Source organism: Pelodiscus sinensis, chromosome 4 (genome assembly GCF_049634645.1).
Source record: "Pelodiscus sinensis isolate JC-2024 chromosome 4, ASM4963464v1, whole genome shotgun sequence".
In the NCBI taxonomy this organism is placed as follows: domain Eukaryota; kingdom Metazoa; phylum Chordata; order Testudines; family Trionychidae; genus Pelodiscus; species Pelodiscus sinensis.
The window spans coordinates 87,581,583-87,600,065 of record NC_134714.1 but is presented as its reverse complement, the minus strand read 5'-3'; the positions used below and the strand labels follow the sequence as shown (position 1 = coordinate 87,600,065).

Below are 18,483 nucleotides of genomic sequence, written 5' to 3'. Positions count from 1 at the left end.
TCATAGACTCCAACATTGACTCCTGCACCCCCACATCTCCAGCCCCCTGCCATAACACTCCTGCATCTCCACACTCCAATGCTGTGCCCTAAGCCCATCATACACCCAAATGCCCCATCCTGAGCTCCTCATACACCTCAGTCCAGACTCCTGCACCCCCACATCCCCAGCCCCCTGCCTTAAAATTGACAGAAGACAGCCTGAATGCGGGCATAAAGCTGGATTTAACCAGTTATGATGTAAGCTTCAAAGAAATGTGCAAAAAGATGCAGCAGCAGAAGTCCCATTAAATAAAGTCTGTGAGTACAATGTTTCCTTTATGCTATTATTAATCATCATATCAATTATCAATAATATTGTAATATTATCAATATTGTCAGTCATGCAAATGGGCACTCTTATATGGCTCTTTGTTGACCACGGTTTCTGAATTTTGATGTAGTTTAGCTCTTTGGTTTGAAAAGTTTGCCGACCCGTCTGAGGGGAACCCCAACAACATGCTGACATACTGAATGACTTAGCACCCAGACAGTGGGGGAGACCAAAAAGAAGTAATGGGGGCAATAAACACATAAATCTGGTGTGGGGGTACACTGACCCTTGGCATAGAAGGGAATGCAAGTACACACAGAGCTATTGGAATGGAGGACAGACAGAACATCTAGTAGAGAAGAGACTGGGGAATCTGGAGGGAGTCCCTGAAAATTTGGGGGTGGAATAGGAGCCTGGTAAATACATAGCTTATGAGCTTGGCCAACACAAGTGTACAAACTCCTAATGTAGTCTTGTCATTTTTCTTGCAGCTTCATCACCATGCAGTGAGTGGCTGAGGAAGAGGGCCTGGACTCTGTCAATGTATATTTTATTGCAATGGAAAATAGCTAACAAGAATTCAGACTGAGGAAAATCCATTAGATTTTCCTTCCATTAGAGGGAGATGCCATGATACAAAATGGAAACGGTTGTTCTGAAGGCGCGATCTAATATCCACTCCCAAAACAATGAACATGCACATCAAAGTTCACTCACCTTGGATGGTGAATATAGGTAAGGCGGAATACAAATTGATATTTTAAATGCTCAATTTAAAGCCATAAAGATGTGGTGAGAAGTTGATAATATCAGACTCAGTGTAAAAAAAAAATCAATGCATTGGAATCCTAATCTTTCATTCTCTCCAGATGATAACAGCTGATCAGTCACAACAGTAGTCAGGAACACAAACCCTTACACTGATACAATAATGAACATTGACACCAAGACCTACCCCAGATCATAAGACTTGAAAAGCACATGCAGGGGAGACAGAGGATTTTAGCGACAACAAGGATAAAGATGGTCAGGTGACCAGCAGATATACCAGAGAGAGAAAAATATCTAAGAGATATGAGCTCCTCTATTTTACGATAAAGCCTGATTTAATACATGTCTCACAAGTAAGCATTCAGATACTCAGGCAAATTGTTTGTGTTCCATGGTTATTTTCTCTCAGTTTTTAACCAAGCCTTGGTTTGACACACTTATTTGACTGGCAGAATATAAATTGGATAATTTTATGCAGATGGTCCTGGACAGACAAGAACCCTGTGATCTTTAAGCAGATGATAAGGGGTTTCTGGAGCCCCAGTCAAAGTCTTATCCAAAAAGGCATATCACTTACAGCAGTGGTCAGGCTCACATAAGCCTAAAGACCAAGGAGGAGATCCAAGTCATCAGGCTATGGTAGCAGAAATGTCTGTCTAAACTCAGAGTCATGTGACCCTTATTCAACAGTAGAGCACCAACAGTAAAATTGACAGCCATCTTGATGAAAATTTTCTAAAATATTTAAGTTCTAACTCTCACTTCCAATTTACATTTTTGGTTCCGTTGAAAATGTTTAAAAAAATTAATTGTGCTATTTTCCATATATTTAGGCTAAATCATAATTTATGCTCTCCACTACTTCCATTATGTTCAACAATCAAAACAAGGAGGAAATATATCCCAAATGCTAATATTCATAATCATTTTGCAGGTAGGGGGTGCAACCTAGAAGTCCTGAGATGTCTCTGTTTTAAGCTATTCAGGGCCATGAGACCATGGCCGAAGGGACTGCTGGTATCTAGAGAAAGCTGAAGTGCACTGCCTTCAGATTCTCCCCACATTCAATGACCACACCTCAAACCTTAAAGTGTCCATTCCTAATATGACCCTTGTGCTGGCAACTATGTTAACTCTATGGTCACTGGGAACTCCCCCACACAAGAGCAATCTTCAGCAGGAGACTTGGAGGCAGAATCCTTTGCCCTAAAGTGAAAGAGCATAGAATGATGCACAGAATCTGCACCAATGTCTCAATGAATAATGGCTAATAATCTGAGCAGTGGAGGAATCAAACACATATCAGCTAAAATGATCATGTAGATAAGTATATAGAACTGACAACCTACACAGTCATGCAAGTATTCCGCAACTACTTTGGAACAGATGGGAAAGATGTGTGCGTGTGCCCTGTTCTTCTACCCACATTTTAACTTCCACCAACTTCACCAATATGGCACTATATTACTATCCAGGAGGACAAGAACAATGCTTTCTTTCAATCTGCTGTTAATGGGGTCCTAGCCACGTCATCTCTGGGATGCACCTGCTGTCCTGAAAAGTAACACTAAGACATTGTCTACACTGCCTTGCTGTACAGATTACGTGGCTGCAAACAGTAAAATGCTGTGCATTAACTTCCCTGTTGGACACTGCAGATACAAACTAAAGGTTTGCTAGTTTTCATTAACATAGACCACTTCAAACAAGATTACATGAATGAGATCAAGGAACCCTTTTGTACCCACAGTGTCCACATAAGCAACTTACAGCATGGCACTTTGGTGTGCAAGGCTCTTTGCAGCCCCATAGTATGAACTGCAGGGCAGCACAGACATAGCCTAAGTTCGATCTTGAATTGGATCTTGTTCTTGGCCTCTAAGCAAACTAGTAGCTGTTAGTTTCCCTTTTACCTTAAAAGGTATTTTCCCCAACACTATTTAAAGTAGACCCCCTGTGTCACGATAGAACAGCCAGGAATTGGTTAAGGGCTACCTACAAGTCTCATGTCCTGTCAGTATGTCCTCCTTCCAGAGGCTTAGAGAGAAGCAAGGGGGAAAGCCTCTGGGAACTAATGCCTATGCTGAGTTGGGAATTGGTTTATTTTGGTGTTACAAGATTTTTGTTTACACCAAAAAATTCTGCCTTGAGGTAAAGCCTGACACAATCTCAGACATAGCATTTGTTTCTTCCTGGGTTGGTGGGATAGGCCACAAGTTTACAACATCCTTAAAACTCAAAATTTGGACCTCTGCAATAACTGCAATACTGTGCCTCCTCCTGTAGGATAGGAATATACCATTCTTACTGCAGATGCTTTTGAGTTTAAATGGCACCCACTTCATAAATTGGTTATAACAATGGTAGTTGTAGTAAGTTGAGGGTTGGTAACATAAAATCAGCAGGCCTGAAATCTAGTGAGCAAGACTTTGGCTCAGTGAAGCTGCAGGCAGGAAAGAGACTTGGCTAAAGAGAAATAGAGTATAAGCCAGCTAAAGTATAAAGACGAGCAAAAGGAAACAAGCATAGGTTGAAAGCACATTCCAGAGCAGTTGTAACAGAATACCTCGATAAGAAACATTTTGGTATCACCCATCTCCCCATAAATAATGTACATACTGACCTAAGTTCAGGACCAGGGTGAAGTTGACAGCATGAAGAATAAGTAAGCAAGCCCTCCTTCTACGAGGTAAGGGGTGGTAACCAGGTAACAAATGGTGGCAACCTGATACGTCAGTGATATGTGGCTTGTTTGTACATGTGTTTATAAGTGTACCTCGAAGGGTAATCGCTGGCTGATCATGGGGAGGGGGGGAGGCTCTATGGTGCTTAATGGGTGTTAGCACATTTGTCACAGCTTACATCAGGTGTAGTGGTACAGCGGTGAGTCTGTCCGCTGACAACTATTAATGTATGTCATTTGGCAATAAACCTACTCAGGTGTTTTTGATCCTTATCTGAGTTGTGGTCTCTGAGGGCTCTCTGGGAGTCTGTCATGTTAACTAATTGCACATGGTTAACATGCTAGACAGGGGAGCAAACGTATGCATTCACACAGCTGAAAGTTTATAATCAACAGCTGAGTAGAGGACCTGTCAGGAACCCATTGGGATGAACCCTGAAACCTGACTGATGACCCTGACTATACAACAGTAGTTGAACACATTTTGGTTACAAAATATAACTAAATGCACAAATTACTAGCAAAATCTGGTGTAAAGAAATACTGGAGTGAAAATAGTAGCTCTATTATCATATGATCTAACCAAAATACATTCTTTTAATATAGATGAACAAATACAGGGTTTTAAAAAACAAGATCTGCATACAACAAGAAAAATGTTATGGTTATTCAGGAACTAAAAGAAAAAAGACGAACCTTTTACCCTGTCCCCTTTGTGCAGATGAATCTCTCCTTCTCCTTGAGGTTGATATGGCTTTACGACAATAAAAAGTCTTCCAGGTACAGCACTGTAAAGTTTGCGTTTTGGACCCTGATAATCCGAGGCAGCAATAGCATCCTTGTTGGCACTGGGATTGTAACCGGCACTAGGGATTGCAATGACACAGCATTAGTTTATAATTTAAAGTAAACATTAATATTGTCCTGTTCTCATAACACATCAGAATGTACTTAGCAGTGAGAATATGCAATAAGCGGGCAGTTTGCATTGAGATTCCTGGAAAAAAAACCTAGTTTGTTAGTATAGACACTCTAATTTTTAGATAATCTTGTAACTGGAAAAGGTTTTCTTACAACCATTTAGTTACAACAAAATGTGAAAACACAATAATTGAGAAAACCATGCAGTCTTCCAACTCTTCAGCTAATTTAATTCGCATGCTTTATAGATATACATACACATAACAACACTGCAAAAAAAAATATAAGTAGAACCACTTAAGCCACCAAAATCTACAGGTCACAGATGGGTAGCTATGTTAGTCTGTAACAAAAAATTTAAACAACAACAAGAAATGTTCCTCCAGCACCTTAGGATACATCTAGGCAGCAGGTATCCCGAAACAGTTACTAGAGGTATCTTGAAATAGCTACCCTGCATCTTATAAACCCACCTATTATTTTGAAATATTTTTCGACATAACAGGCATGCTATTTTGGCATCCCTGTAACTCTCATTCCACGAGTGTTAAAGGATGTGTCCAAATAGTGCATTATTTCAAAATATGGTGCTGTGTAGATGCACTAAATTTAAAGCATGGAAAATAGAGAAGCTTGGTATTGGGCCACACCACCACAAAGATATTTCTTTTCAGAAGATCAAATATTACAATAGTTAAAAAACTATCTCTGGTGCAAGGAAGGAAATGGTAAAATTCAAGTGTGGGTGGAAAAATGTTAAAAGGCATCATAAAATACGTGCAACATGCTACAGTTCCACTGCTAAGGATAAATGTAAGGAACAAAAAAGCAGTACATGGAAATGCTGAAAATAGAAGATATGCAAGATAAACAAGAATACAAAGAAGTAATCTATGTTGACAGGGAAAAGATAAAGGGAGGGGGAAAAACAGAATGAGTTAATGCTTGTGTAGCTGCTTAGTATGAGAAGGATTTTTTAAAAAATTTGACCTAGTGATATCCTTTTAAACAAAAAGCACCATTATGACACTGGTAAGCAAACAGGTATTTTTGCCTGAGCTGGTAAATACACACACTAGCATTCAGAAAAGAAAGGAAGGAAGGAGATTCACTGGTTAGCTCAGCCTAATGGGATCAAGGTGCACTTTAACAAACATATATTTTTTAGTGTAAAGAAGAGAAAGTGAAAGTAGGGATTCTAACTTATGAAGGACAAAAATCAAAGATGATTAACTGTCTTTAACAAAAAGGGGGGTGAGAATAATCCAGGAGGAAAGATTGAAGACTATGCCAATAAAGCTATGGATAAAAGGTAAATCAAGGGATGGTTGGGCAAGTTTATCACAGTGAACTTCCCACTCACTCAAATCAATTTCACTGAAGTAACGCACACATTATCAAGAATGGCTGCACCTTCGAATTCAGACTTTATGATTTCTAGACTTACTTTTCCTTCCTTTCTTTCATTGGCAAGGACAAGTGTCAATGAAAACAGATTCCACCAGTGGCTATACAAGTTGGAGGTTTATTGATGAAACCTCACTAGGCTATAGTAGCTGCTTAAAGTGAAAGAGGCAGCTAGTGTTAACCCTAGACCCCACTAGCCATCCCCTTTCCATTCTTCTCCCCTAATCTCTATGCTTACATAACAAGTGCCCTAGGCCTAAACAGCACCTCCTAATTCTACAGACTAAGCAGGTCTGCCACCCTGTCCTGACCAGATCAACCTGCCTGTGCAAGTTACAGCACTACAATATATACACAAATCCCACTCAGAATAATCAGGCGTTCTTATAAACCCTACCTCCATTGGCATGGTCCGGTATAGAGATTATCATGCAATCATAGAATATTAGAACTGGAAGGGACAACGAGAGGTCATCAAGACCTGTCTCCTTCCCTGCTGGCAGGATTGAGCACCATCATCCATGACAGATGTCTGTACAATCTACTCTTAAATATCTCCAATGATGGAGGTTACACAACCTTCCTAGTCAATTTATTCCAGTGCTTAACTACCCTGACAGGAAGTTTTTCCACCTACACGTCCCTTGCTGCAATTTAGGCCTATTGCCCGCAATGCAGCCCCATCCATGTTGCAGCTGGGCAGCTGCCCCTATCTTCAGGAGGTAGAGAGAATAATTTGTCTCCCTCCTTCTTGTAACACCCTTTTAGGTACTTGAAAGCTGCTATCATGTCCCCTCTCAGTCTTCTCTTTTCTAAACTAAACAAACCCAATTAATTTAGTCTTTCATGTTTTCTAGACCATCAATCATTTTTGTTACTCTTCTCTGGACTTTCTCCAATTTCTCCACATCTTTCCTGAAATGTGGTGCCCAGAACCAGATAGTATACAACAGCTGTTGCTTAATCAGCGCGGGGAAGAATTACTTTTCATAACTTGCTCACAACATTTCTGTTAATGCATCCCAGAATCATGTTTGCTTCTTTTGCAAGTGTCACACTATTGATTCATATTTAGCAGGGTCCACTGTGGTCCCTAGATCCCTTTCTGCAATACTCCTTCTTAGATAGTCATTTCCCATTTTGTATGTGTGAAACTGATTGACTTTGCATTGGTCCTTGTTGAACTTCATCCTATTTATTAGGGATGTCAATGTGTAATTAACTATAAGATTAACCGATAAGCCTAGGCTTATCAGTTATTGTTACCTATATGCTTTTCCCCCACCCTTGCTGCCTTTGTATCAGAAGCAGTAAGGGCGGGGATCAGGAGCTGGTGCTGGGGAGAGCCGGTTTAAAAGCCAGCTGCCCTCCCCACCCCAGCACTCCGTGGTGCCGCCTGTCTCACCACTGCTGCTGCATCTAACAGAGGAAGTGGTGGGGTAGGGCAGGGGAAGCTGCCACGGAGCCGTCTCTGTCCATGGCAAACATGGGCCTGCTGTGAGCAGAGGATGCTTCACGGCAGCAGCCCCTGTTCACGAGGGGTCCAAACTCCCCATTTGCAGGAAGCTTGGACCCCTGCAGACAAAGTCTGCTGCCACCCCACACTGCTGCCTCTGATAAAGAGACAGCAGTGCAGGGTGGCAGGCAGCCAGTCTGCGAGGGGAGCTGATTTTTAAACTGGCTTCCCTCATAGATTGGCTCCCTTCTGGCACCCCACACTTTTGCCTGTGATACAGAGGCAGCAGCACAGGGTTTCAGGGAGCTCCCCGGGAATAGGGCCAGAGTGCACTGGTTGCCAGCTCCATCCCGGGGACTATCAAATAGTCGTGTGACCAATAAGAATTAATACATTTATGCAACTATTCAATTACCTAATAGCTAACATCCCTACTATTTACCTCAGACCATTTCCCAGTTTGTCCAGATCATTTTGAATTATGACCCTATTCTCCAAAGCAGTTGCAACCTCTCCCCTCTATTCTGGTAAGAGTGTAGGTCTTCCAAATCTTAAGAGTTAGCATATGAACCAATACGACTTCTTTGATTTAAGAGTCCTCATCCCTACTGAGAGAGTGGATCTCACTTAACTCTGTTGCTAGGACCAAGTACTACAGATGCTGCTTCCTTCAATCTTATTTGACACATTCCATTCCAATAAATCCCAGTCTAATCCTGACACCTTGTTAATATTTTGAGGAGAAAAAATATGAGAAGATGGATGGACTAGATCAGGATAATTGTGCAAAAGGTCACATCCAAGCATCTTATGTCAAACCTATCAAAGATTCAACCTCTCTTTTTTGAGGAGGAGGACTGATTTTCTTGTGAAAATCTTCCCATTCTATGATCGCAGGTGTCCTCCCTTCACTCGTGGGGTTTATAAATGTATTGCATCTAGAGAGAGAGGAAGGAATTAAATAGATCCAAGAAGAGGAAGAAAGTAGAGCATCTGTGTTTAATCACAACTATGAACATGTTTGGCTTTCAGAGAGTTGGGAGAAGCAAGCTCTTCCTGAGAAATGGAAGAACTCTTTAAAAAAGCTGGCTCAGGAGCAGGAGGTGCTTATCATGCATTGACAGAAAGACTGATTTATGGAAAATGTATTTGTTTTTTCGGGGAATGACTCAAGCAAGCTACTCATTTTCATTCCTTTTGCTTTCTTTGGTCTGTGGAAGAAAGCCACAAAAGACTTTTGTTGAATTGACTGAGGCTTTTCAGACTAAAGTGAGGGACAGTTTGATTTGAGTGAATCATTTACAAATAGCAAGGGGAGAGAACAAGAATTCTCCTTTAAGCCAGAGATTAAGGCATGGTGACACTTCAAAGAACACAATTTGTGGAGAGAGTCCTCCGTGTATACCCCTATTCATGACTGCAAAATTCCCTGGGTAACTACAGCAAATGGTTACAGAGAACATTAGGAAAGTGTTTTTAGTGGTCTTCAACAAGTTTAAAAGCTGGAAGTAAGAGATAGAACCACATGACCAGCCACTTTCTACTGGCCTTTCTATACCATTTTTTCTAATCCATGTTTGAGTGAGTGTTTGTGTAACCCACACATCTACATGGCATGGTATAGTGGCACTTAGACCACTTGCAGAGAGAAAGTATGAGTTCCCTCTACAGCCTTAGTCAAGAGTCAGCTGAGTTGTAGCTCAAGCTGTAGACGCTCATGTACTAAACTGCAATGGTCCCATGTTCAGTTCTGTCTCCCTGTGTTACATATGCAAGTAGTTTCAATGCAAATACTTGCACCTGGAGTGCTTAGCATTTGGTCTCCACACATTTTCGGGCATGAAATTCACTTCCATCAATATTCGTGCTGATGAAACATTCAATCATTCAGAGAAGAGGGATGAGAAAAGCCAGAGGAAATTCTTTTAAAAAATGAATTAATATCCACAGAAACTTGGTGGAATGATGATAATCAACAGGATATAGTCATACCACGGTACAAGATATATTGGAAGGACAGAACAGATCATGCTGGTGGGGTAGTGGCACTATACATGAAAGAAAATGTAGAATCAAATGAAGTAAAAATCTTAAATGAGCCAAAATATTCCACAGAATCTCTATGGATATTAATTCCATGCTCCGATAATAAGAATATAGCAGTAGGGGTATATTATTGACCATCTGATCAGGACAGTGATAGTGACTATGAAATGCTAAGGGAGATTACAGAGGCTATCAAATTTAAAAACTCAATAATAGTGGGGAATTTCAACTATCCCCATATTGACTGGGATCACATTCCTTCAGGATGGGATGCAGAGATAACATTTCTTGATACCTTAAATGACTGCTTCTTGGAGCAGCTGATTCTGGAACCCACAAGGGGAGAGGCTATTCTTGATTTAGCCCTAAGTGGAGCACAGGATCTGGTTCAAGAGATAAATATAACTGGACTACTTGGAAATAGTGACCATAAATTAATAAAATGTAACATCCCTGTGGTAGGAAAAACACATCAGCAGCCCAATACTGTGGCATTTAATTTCAGAAAGGGGAACTACACAAAAATGAGGAAGTTAGATAAACAAAAATTAAAAAGTACAGTGACAAAAGTAAAATCTCTGCACGGTGAATGGAAACTTTTCAAAGACACCATAATAGAGGCCCAATTTAAATGTATACCCCAAATTAAAAAACACAGTAAGAGAACCAAAAGAGTGCCACTGTGGCTTAACTAGGAAAAAAGAAGCAGTATCAGATAAAAAGATCTTTTAAAAAGTGGAAATCAAATCCTAGTGAGGAAAATAGAAAGGACAGTAAACTTTGTCAAAGTAAGCATAAAAATATAATAAGAAAAGCAAAAAAGGAGTTTGAAGAACAGCTAGCCAGAAACTCAAAAAGTAATAGTAAAATGTTTTTAAGTACAACAGAAATAGAAAGCCAGCTAAAGAACCAGTGGAGTCCTTGGACGATCAAGATGCTAACGGAGCACTCAAAGATGATAAAGTCATAGCACAGAAGATAACTGAATCCTTTGCTTCGGTCTTCACGGCTGAGAATATTGGGGAGATTCCCAAACCTGAGCCATTCTTTTTAGGTGACAAATCTGAGGAATTGTCCCAGATTGAGGTGTCATTAGAGAAGATATTGGAACAAATTGATAAACTTAACAGTAAGAAATCACCGGACCCGATGGCATTTACCCAAGAGTTCGGAAAGAACTCAAATGTGAAGTTGCAGAACTATTACCTGTGGTTTATAACCTATCCTTTAAATCGGCTTCCATACCTAGTGATTGGAAGATAGCTAACATGACACCAATATTTTAATAGGGCTCTAGAGGTAATCCTGGCAATTACAGACTGGTAATCAGGGCAAATCATTTGAAACTATAGTAAAGAATAAAATTGTCAGACACATGGATGAATATAATTTGTTGGGGGAAAGTCAACATGGTTTCTGTAAAGGGAAATCATGTCTTACTAATCTGCTAGAGTTCTTTGAGGGGGTCAACAAACATGTGGACAAGGGGGATCAAGTGGATATAGTATGGTTAGATTTACAGAAAGCCTTTGACATGGTCACTCACCAAAGGCTCTTAAGTAAAGTAAGTTGTCATGGGATAACAGGAAAGGTCCTTTCGTGGATTGATAACTGGTTAAAAGAGAGGAAACAAAGGGTAGGAATAAATGGTAAGTTTTCCAAGTGGAGAGAGGTAACTAGCGGTGTTCCCCAAGGGTCTGTCCTGGGACCAATCCTATTCAATTTATTTATAAAGGATCTAGAGAAAGGGGTAAACAGTGAGGTGGCAAAATATGCAGATGATACCAATCTGCTCAAAATAGTTAAGACCAAAGCAGACTGTGAAGAGCTTCAAAAAGATCTCACCAAGTCACTGGGCAACAAAATGGCAAATGAAATTTAATGTTGATAAATGTAAAGTGAAACATTAGACAGCTCTGGGGGCATTGTTAATGTCAATATCAGAAAACAGGGTTTAGCTGGGTCCCATAACAGAAAAGGAGAAGGAGAAAAATAAGGATCAAAGTAATGGAAGAAAGTAATAAGAAAGTGATAACTTAAAAAAAAAGAGAGAATTTGGTGAACGTCTACAAATTTAGAGATAAATCTATTATACATAATATCAAAGTGATGTTCAAAAGTGGCCAATACTGTTACTTGACAATACTAGTTTTTTTCATTTTTCATATTGAGATGAGGAAATATGACAGAGAATGTCCATTATTTTGGTTGACATAAAACTAAGTTTATTGGATCAAATGTATTTAAATTCTATTTGAGTCTCTTACTCTCTCCCTAACTGTAATTATCCCTTTATAAGGCAGCATTCTGGAGTGTACTGACATTTTTATAAGATAAATTATTCTCTAGATTATTGATTTTGTTCTATTACAAGATATGCCAGCACCCACCTTTCTCCAGTAAAGCAAGACTTCTCATCCACCTGGCACTATCCATAACTAGGTTGATATGAGGCACACGCTGGTCAAGAGGGGAAGAAATAAAGCACCAAAATTCTCAAGTGATAGGGTACTGAGGAAAGTGGGAAGAGAAGATGCTTGCTCCCTACCACCACAGCTTCTAGCTGCTGCCCCTCCCCAGCTTTACTTCCCACCCTCTAGCCACCGTAACCAGCCTCATAGGAATTCCTCATTACTTCACTTTTTCTTCCTTCCTGCACACTGTTCAACTCCAGAAGAGGGGAAGTGGGACTTCGATATGCTGCAGAATTGGATATATTACCTCTAGCTGGACTTGAGTATTATCTGGGAAGGAGGCTGAAAGAAAGCAATTGACTCAGGGTCCATCAGCTCTATGATGGCCGACAGTACTCTCACCCTATTGTAAAGTAAGCAGGCTACAGCCATGAGAGACAGTTTGGTCATTAGCATCTCAGAGAACCTCTCTTTCCCAATGATTTTTAGAGCTGTTGCAACCATATAAGACTCTCAAGCTACTTGCATTTAGAGCTGTCTGAATAACTGATTTTTCAACTCATTGGCAGAACCAAAACATTAAAAACAAAACAAAAAACAAAAAAAAACCAGTTATGGATCAACCAGAAACAAACATTTCAAATGTCAAACTCTTTGGTAAACTGAAAAAAAAAGTTTATTCTGGATGAAAAGTTTCATTTTGTTTTTGAGTTTAATCTTTTAAAATAAAATCAAAACAAAAGGAAATTTTGAATTGAAAAAATCAGAATGTTCCTTTTTAAACCCCTCCCCCCGGTCTATTAGCAGCCTGCTTGAAACAGGAGGGGGCTGGCAGAGGATACCGGAGCATGATTTGGTAAGCTTCAGACCATATTGCTAGCCTTACCTGTTTATGCAGGCTTTGTGAGGAAAGGGATGGAGTGGATAGAAGTATCTGAAAGCAATGGTTAAAGGCATTGGCAAGTTTAGCTTTTGGACATTGTTCCAATGCCATGATTTTATTCAAATGTTCACATATACCCAAGGCCCAAGATGGATATTTACAATGAATCTGTATGAATGAATATTGTGATCAGTGTGCCCATAAAATGATCTATTTCAAGCTGTAGGAATATTGAAAAAGATCACCTGATGTGCCTATGTTGCTGTCTTTTTGCATCCTCTCCTAGCCTGTTTAGTGATGGAGACCGACTCCGAGAGGATGGAGTATAACTCCCAACAGTTTTTACAGTTCCATTAGGATTATTCTGCATCTGTTGAAGCAGGTGAGGTGAAAGGCTGCGGTGTGAAGAAGCAGAAGATGAAGCTGACCAGTCAGGAATGTTGTTGATGTTCAGATTGTTATCGCTGTTGGAACGAAGCAAGACACGAGGTGCTGCCAAGGTGCTTTGGGGCCTCCGCCTCCTGTTCGAATAGGTAGGGGCCTCTCTAAATGGCACTGTAAGGGAGGGGGAGACAATTATGGTAATCACATCTGATTTTACATTTATGCATATTTATCATGCCTCAAAAAGATTCAACAACATATGGCACCTTTTTCGGGTGCTTAGAGAAAAACGATCTCTGCTGATTATCTAATCAAGCTAAATAACAGAATTATATTTAAAAACATAATTAAAACTGAAAACTACTTTCACATGCAACATACTTTGACTTAGTGATTCTACTACTTAGTTAACCCCACAACACTGGAAACATCAATGATAAATAAATAGTAATGGCAAACATCTATTTTTTGCCAAGCTTTCATCAACACTATTTGCTTTCTCTCAAGCTTTCTTTGAAGCCTCGCACAAGATCATGGACATAACTGGTCTACAGGAACTTTTTCCCTATTCTGTTTTGGGTTCCTTTTTCCTACAGAGCCCTAAACTGAAAGAAAACATTTGGTTCCATTGTCAGTTCACCAGTAGCCTGGAAATCTTTAATGTTAGCAGGATTTATCTCCATCTTTCAGGTTAAAAATTCAGGACAGATTCTTCTTCTGTTAGAACGCTTACACTAATATAATCCTGAGGTGTCTGTTTTTCTAATCTAGGCATTTATATTGCACCTATTATTGTCTGTAGAGCAGAGAGTGCAAAATCCTGAGGTAATATACTCACTTCAGCTCCCACCTGCATCCAGGGGAGAACATACCCAGACATCTATACGTCATTTAGCTAAGTATTTTAAGTAAAAGAATACAAATCAGGGACTCAATCCTGCAAATGCTACTGGCAGAGCACTGAAATCATGGGACAATTTATATTCGTAAACATTATGCCCCAGAATTCTTCATTTCACAAAGTAATGGGTTCTTTGGCCTTAAGTACAGTTTAAAGAGACTTTTCTAATAATGGGCTTCTTATACACACACTAGAACAGATAGTTCTTCCTACTAATTTTATAAACTAATAGAGAGTCTAATCCTGAAAACACTAATTTATTACAGTCCTTATTTACACCACATAATCACATGAACTTCAGTGGGTTTGTAGGATTGAAGTTAGAGTTCACAAATCTATATCTGTAAAGTAATAATAATGATATCACTAACAAACGGTAGCCTATAATAATTAGAAAGGCTATACACCTTGTCATTTTCAAAAATTCTATAATATTTCAGTTAAGAAAGAAACCCCAGATAATATTTTGCAAGTATACAATGTCTTTCATTTTGAAGAATAAGAAAGTACCTAACACAAACTTCAAAAGCATAAGCTTATATAAAATAGAAAAAATAGGTCATATTATACAAACACATAAATCTTAATATAGCTCTTAGTATACATAGAAATCACTTCATCCTCCTCTAATATACAGCCACCCCTGGGTTTAAAGACAACAAGTGCTTAACATCAGAGGAGCAAAGTTTCCCACAATTTTAGGACAGGACATAAAGAATATCTTAACGAATTGCAACTTGAAGCTGAAAGAATAATTCAAGAATTCTTGACTGACAAATGACTGAAGAGGATCATAAAATGACACAGTACAGAAAATAGTTAAAATTACAGTTAGTTGAAACTCTTAATTTAAGTTAAACCTTCTCTACTAAATATTAACAAAAAGGTACGTATATAGAGAAAGGGTTTAAAAATTGATATTAACTTTTACTGTATTTTATTTGAAGCAAAAAAATAATTAATATCAGTGTACTTTATCAACAAGACTATTAAGAAGGATAAGATTTAAGAGAATGCTAATGTCTACAAAACCTCTGTGAGAAGAAAATTTGTTCAAGTTTATCATAATGCCTACTTATTTAAAAAAATTACAATTAGAAGAAATTCAGTGGAACTTGTGTTCCTAACTCCAATTAGGTGCATTTGTCTGTATGATATAAAGCTTCTAAAAGACTCAGCTGTAGGCCAACATACAATTCAAGAAAATTTACAATACAATCGTCCGGAGTGTTTGTAGATCCTCTGCAAAAAGGTACAATTTCTTTTTTCATTTTTCATTCATTGTCACTTTAGAAAACTCTCTGTGACAGTTGTCTTGCTATGTTATGTGTAGTATGTGATACAGATGTACTGTTTTTATATAGCTATGTGGGACATTTACCATACTTCTTACTAACAAAGTCATCGAAGACAGGCAGATTGTGTATAAGATATTATGGGGGTAAAATATTTACTTTTAATAAAGACTATACAAAATAACATGGTACAATAGGTACAGGCTTGCTTATTTATAGGCGGAATCGGTTCCCATTTAAGTTAATGGGAGTTTTACATTTGGCTTCAACAGGACACAGATGTGGCCTTTAGAATTATTTGTTAGTTCACAAAATGGACAGGATGAAGACTCCACACTTAGATTTTGAATGTTTGTTGTTAAACTCATTAAAAATGAAAATCTATCTGCTGAAGGTTTATTGTTAAAAAGTTGAAATGTTTTGGGGTAGTTTAAGTATTCTGCATATTGCACAGATATTACTGAACTAATTGACAGAATGGGATAAGCATTTCTGAACACATTTGCAGTGACAAGTTTCAGATAAATCAAAAATTTGCATCCCACTCCAAATATAAAACATGTATGTATTGTCCAAGTCTCATGTAAAATTATTTTTGCCCATTGCCTTCAAGTGCAGAGGATATTAATAATCATTTTGGAATTAACATGTGGTTTGACTACTATCAGTCTTACATTTTAAAAGACATGGCTGGAAGTAGTAATTCAAAAAGTAAAGACTAAAAATATTAACATTTTCTTTGTAAAAGTAATATAGGGAAAATTATCAAAACCACAATTAGGATTTTTAGGCACATATTTATAGAAAAAGAGTTAAAAATAACCTCTTCCGTGCCTAAAATGATTAATATTCCTACCAACTGTTTTTCTCCCAGCAATCTGCAAACTGTAAGTGGGTGGATATTTTCTTAGCTGTTTCTTACATGGCAATATTTATATTATTTTCACAATAAAAATAACTACACCACAAATTAATGAAACAAATGTGTATGCTATAAATTCTTGGAATAATTTTTATTGTTAGTTAATTATTTTACAGATCTTATAAATCTTGTTGCAAAGGTTGTTTGAAAAAAGAAATATTATAAAATGTCATAAAACATCTGAATGAATTCCCTGCTTTTAAGTTTCAAATCAAGTAATTACTGTACCTTTAAATCAAAACTAAGGATTAAATAGCACTTTCCTTCCAGGTCTCAGAATTTTATACCTAATAAGCCATACTTAAGAGAGGGCAGTTAAACAGTATACAGTGATAATATTCACCTAGGAAATTCCTAATGTATCTTCAGATGAATTTCTTAAAAAACAGAATCTTCTGTAACTACCTGAGTTGAAGAAAAAACTAAAACAAATACATCAGGTACCAACTAGATCTAATAATTAGTTGTCTAAATGGATGCTCTGACATACAAGAATTTTGAAAAAGAAATTACAAGAACTGATTAATTATATGCTAAGTAAGCAGATCATATAAGGTACACAAGAAAATACCAGCTCTCAAACATCAAATGTTCTGCATTCATTGCTTACCTTCTTTCTTTGTTAAGGCATTTAACAAAGACTTCATTTTCTCTTACTTTAGCAGCAATCCCCTCATTACATAACCTTTTCTGGGAAGAAAAAGGGAAAAAAAACTACCCAGTTTCTATGTGTTTAAACTGCCTGCACCCTGACATAAGCAGCAGGTTTCCGGGCACCGTGTAATTGCAAGCATAGCTGGGCATGCAGTACCCAGCGTTCTGGTGACAAAGCCCACCCCACATTCTGTCTGTCAGCTGGGAACCAACTGTGCGTAGACTGGAGCGGCTCAAAAAAAAATCCTGCTATCTTTCACAGTATTAGTCATGTGAACACCATCACCACAGTCTTTCAGACGTTACTCTGCCTTTGTAATCATTGCATTTATGAACAAGCAAACACAGGACTGAAGGAAGGAAAAGCAGTTCAGGCTAAGAGGGGCCAAAATTTATATTTGGAAAGGGAGGAGGGGAATCATTGATGGAAAGATACCTCCTATCAGCATTTCAACAGCAAGAATTTGTGAAGGAAAAATCTTGAAAGTAAGGGAAGCTACTGAATAAGTATGCTTAGTTTTTAAAATTGCACAGATGAATCTCAATATTCAGATACATTCTTTGTTTTTTGATATTTGTTTGCTTGTCTTTTTCAATGTGACCAGAGTCAATTCTAGAGCGTGTGCGCATCTAACAATAATCAGGCTTCACACCATGCCTACATTAAAAATTTAGACAAACTGCCACTACACGGCATTTCTGAATATGACCCATATTCCAGTTTGAAAAGGATGAGAGGCAAGCACCAATTATTTTCTACACCCCCTCCATTATGATAATTACACTGAAATAAAAAAGATTTTGATAAGGAAAAAACATTGAAATGCAACCCAGCTACTTTATCAAATTCTGTGTAGATGACAATAAATTATTTAACCATTGCAGTTTTTTAAAGGTTTTATTAGTGGGAAATTTCTATGGATACCAGTGAAAATCAGTGCAAAAATCTTTTCAGAAGAACAAAAAACTACTGGAATGTTGAAAGATTAGCTTTTTGAAAACATTAGAAATAGGATGTGGGATTTCAGCAGTCGCAACAAAGTAAATGCTTAGCTGTTGAAAAATTCCATTTTGGATAAATTTATAAATATTTCAGCAATGCTATATACGACTTCTGGGGAGTAAGATTTACGTTTGCAAAGACTAACCTGCAAACTTAAACAGCATACAGCGTAAACCTAAATTGTATACTTACAATTTACACCATTGCAGCAGCCTCCGCTGATGGTTAAGATAAAACCCACAGATAAAAGCTAGACCACTGTATCACTAAGATCACTGCTCCATAAACTAAAAAAGGAAGAGGGATCATATGGATTACTTGGATTTTACTTCCATACGCCTGATATGCTATCTATAAAATAACTCACAATATAAAGTGAAGTGCTTACTTATGCTTGATAATTAACAGTTTAGGATTCATTTAACATTTCA

At 38.2% G+C, this 18,483-nt stretch overlaps 1 protein-coding gene and 1 long non-coding RNA gene across 12 annotated transcripts in view; one reads left to right on the top strand and one right to left on the bottom strand.

Moving 5' to 3' along the window:
• Positions 1-18,483, bottom strand: part of SHANK2 (SH3 and multiple ankyrin repeat domains 2) — a 690,873-nt gene that overhangs the window by 388,106 nt on the left and 284,284 nt on the right. For all 11 annotated transcript variants that reach the window (XM_075927697.1, XM_075927699.1, XM_075927698.1 and 8 more), the window contains 2 exons: positions 13,139-13,448; positions 4,463-4,632 (listed from right to left, as the gene is read on the bottom strand). In XM_075927697.1, the coding sequence (XP_075783812.1) occupies positions 4,463-4,632; positions 13,139-13,448 (480 nt within the window). The remainder of the gene's footprint in view (positions 1-4,462; positions 4,633-13,138; positions 13,449-18,483) is intronic.
• Positions 1-18,483, top strand: part of LOC142829168 (uncharacterized) — a 139,876-nt gene that overhangs the window by 69,302 nt on the left and 52,091 nt on the right. The window contains exons 5-6 of the long non-coding RNA XR_012903549.1: positions 804-1,047; positions 13,180-13,426. This is a non-coding gene — a long non-coding RNA (uncharacterized LOC142829168). The remainder of the gene's footprint in view (positions 1-803; positions 1,048-13,179; positions 13,427-18,483) is intronic.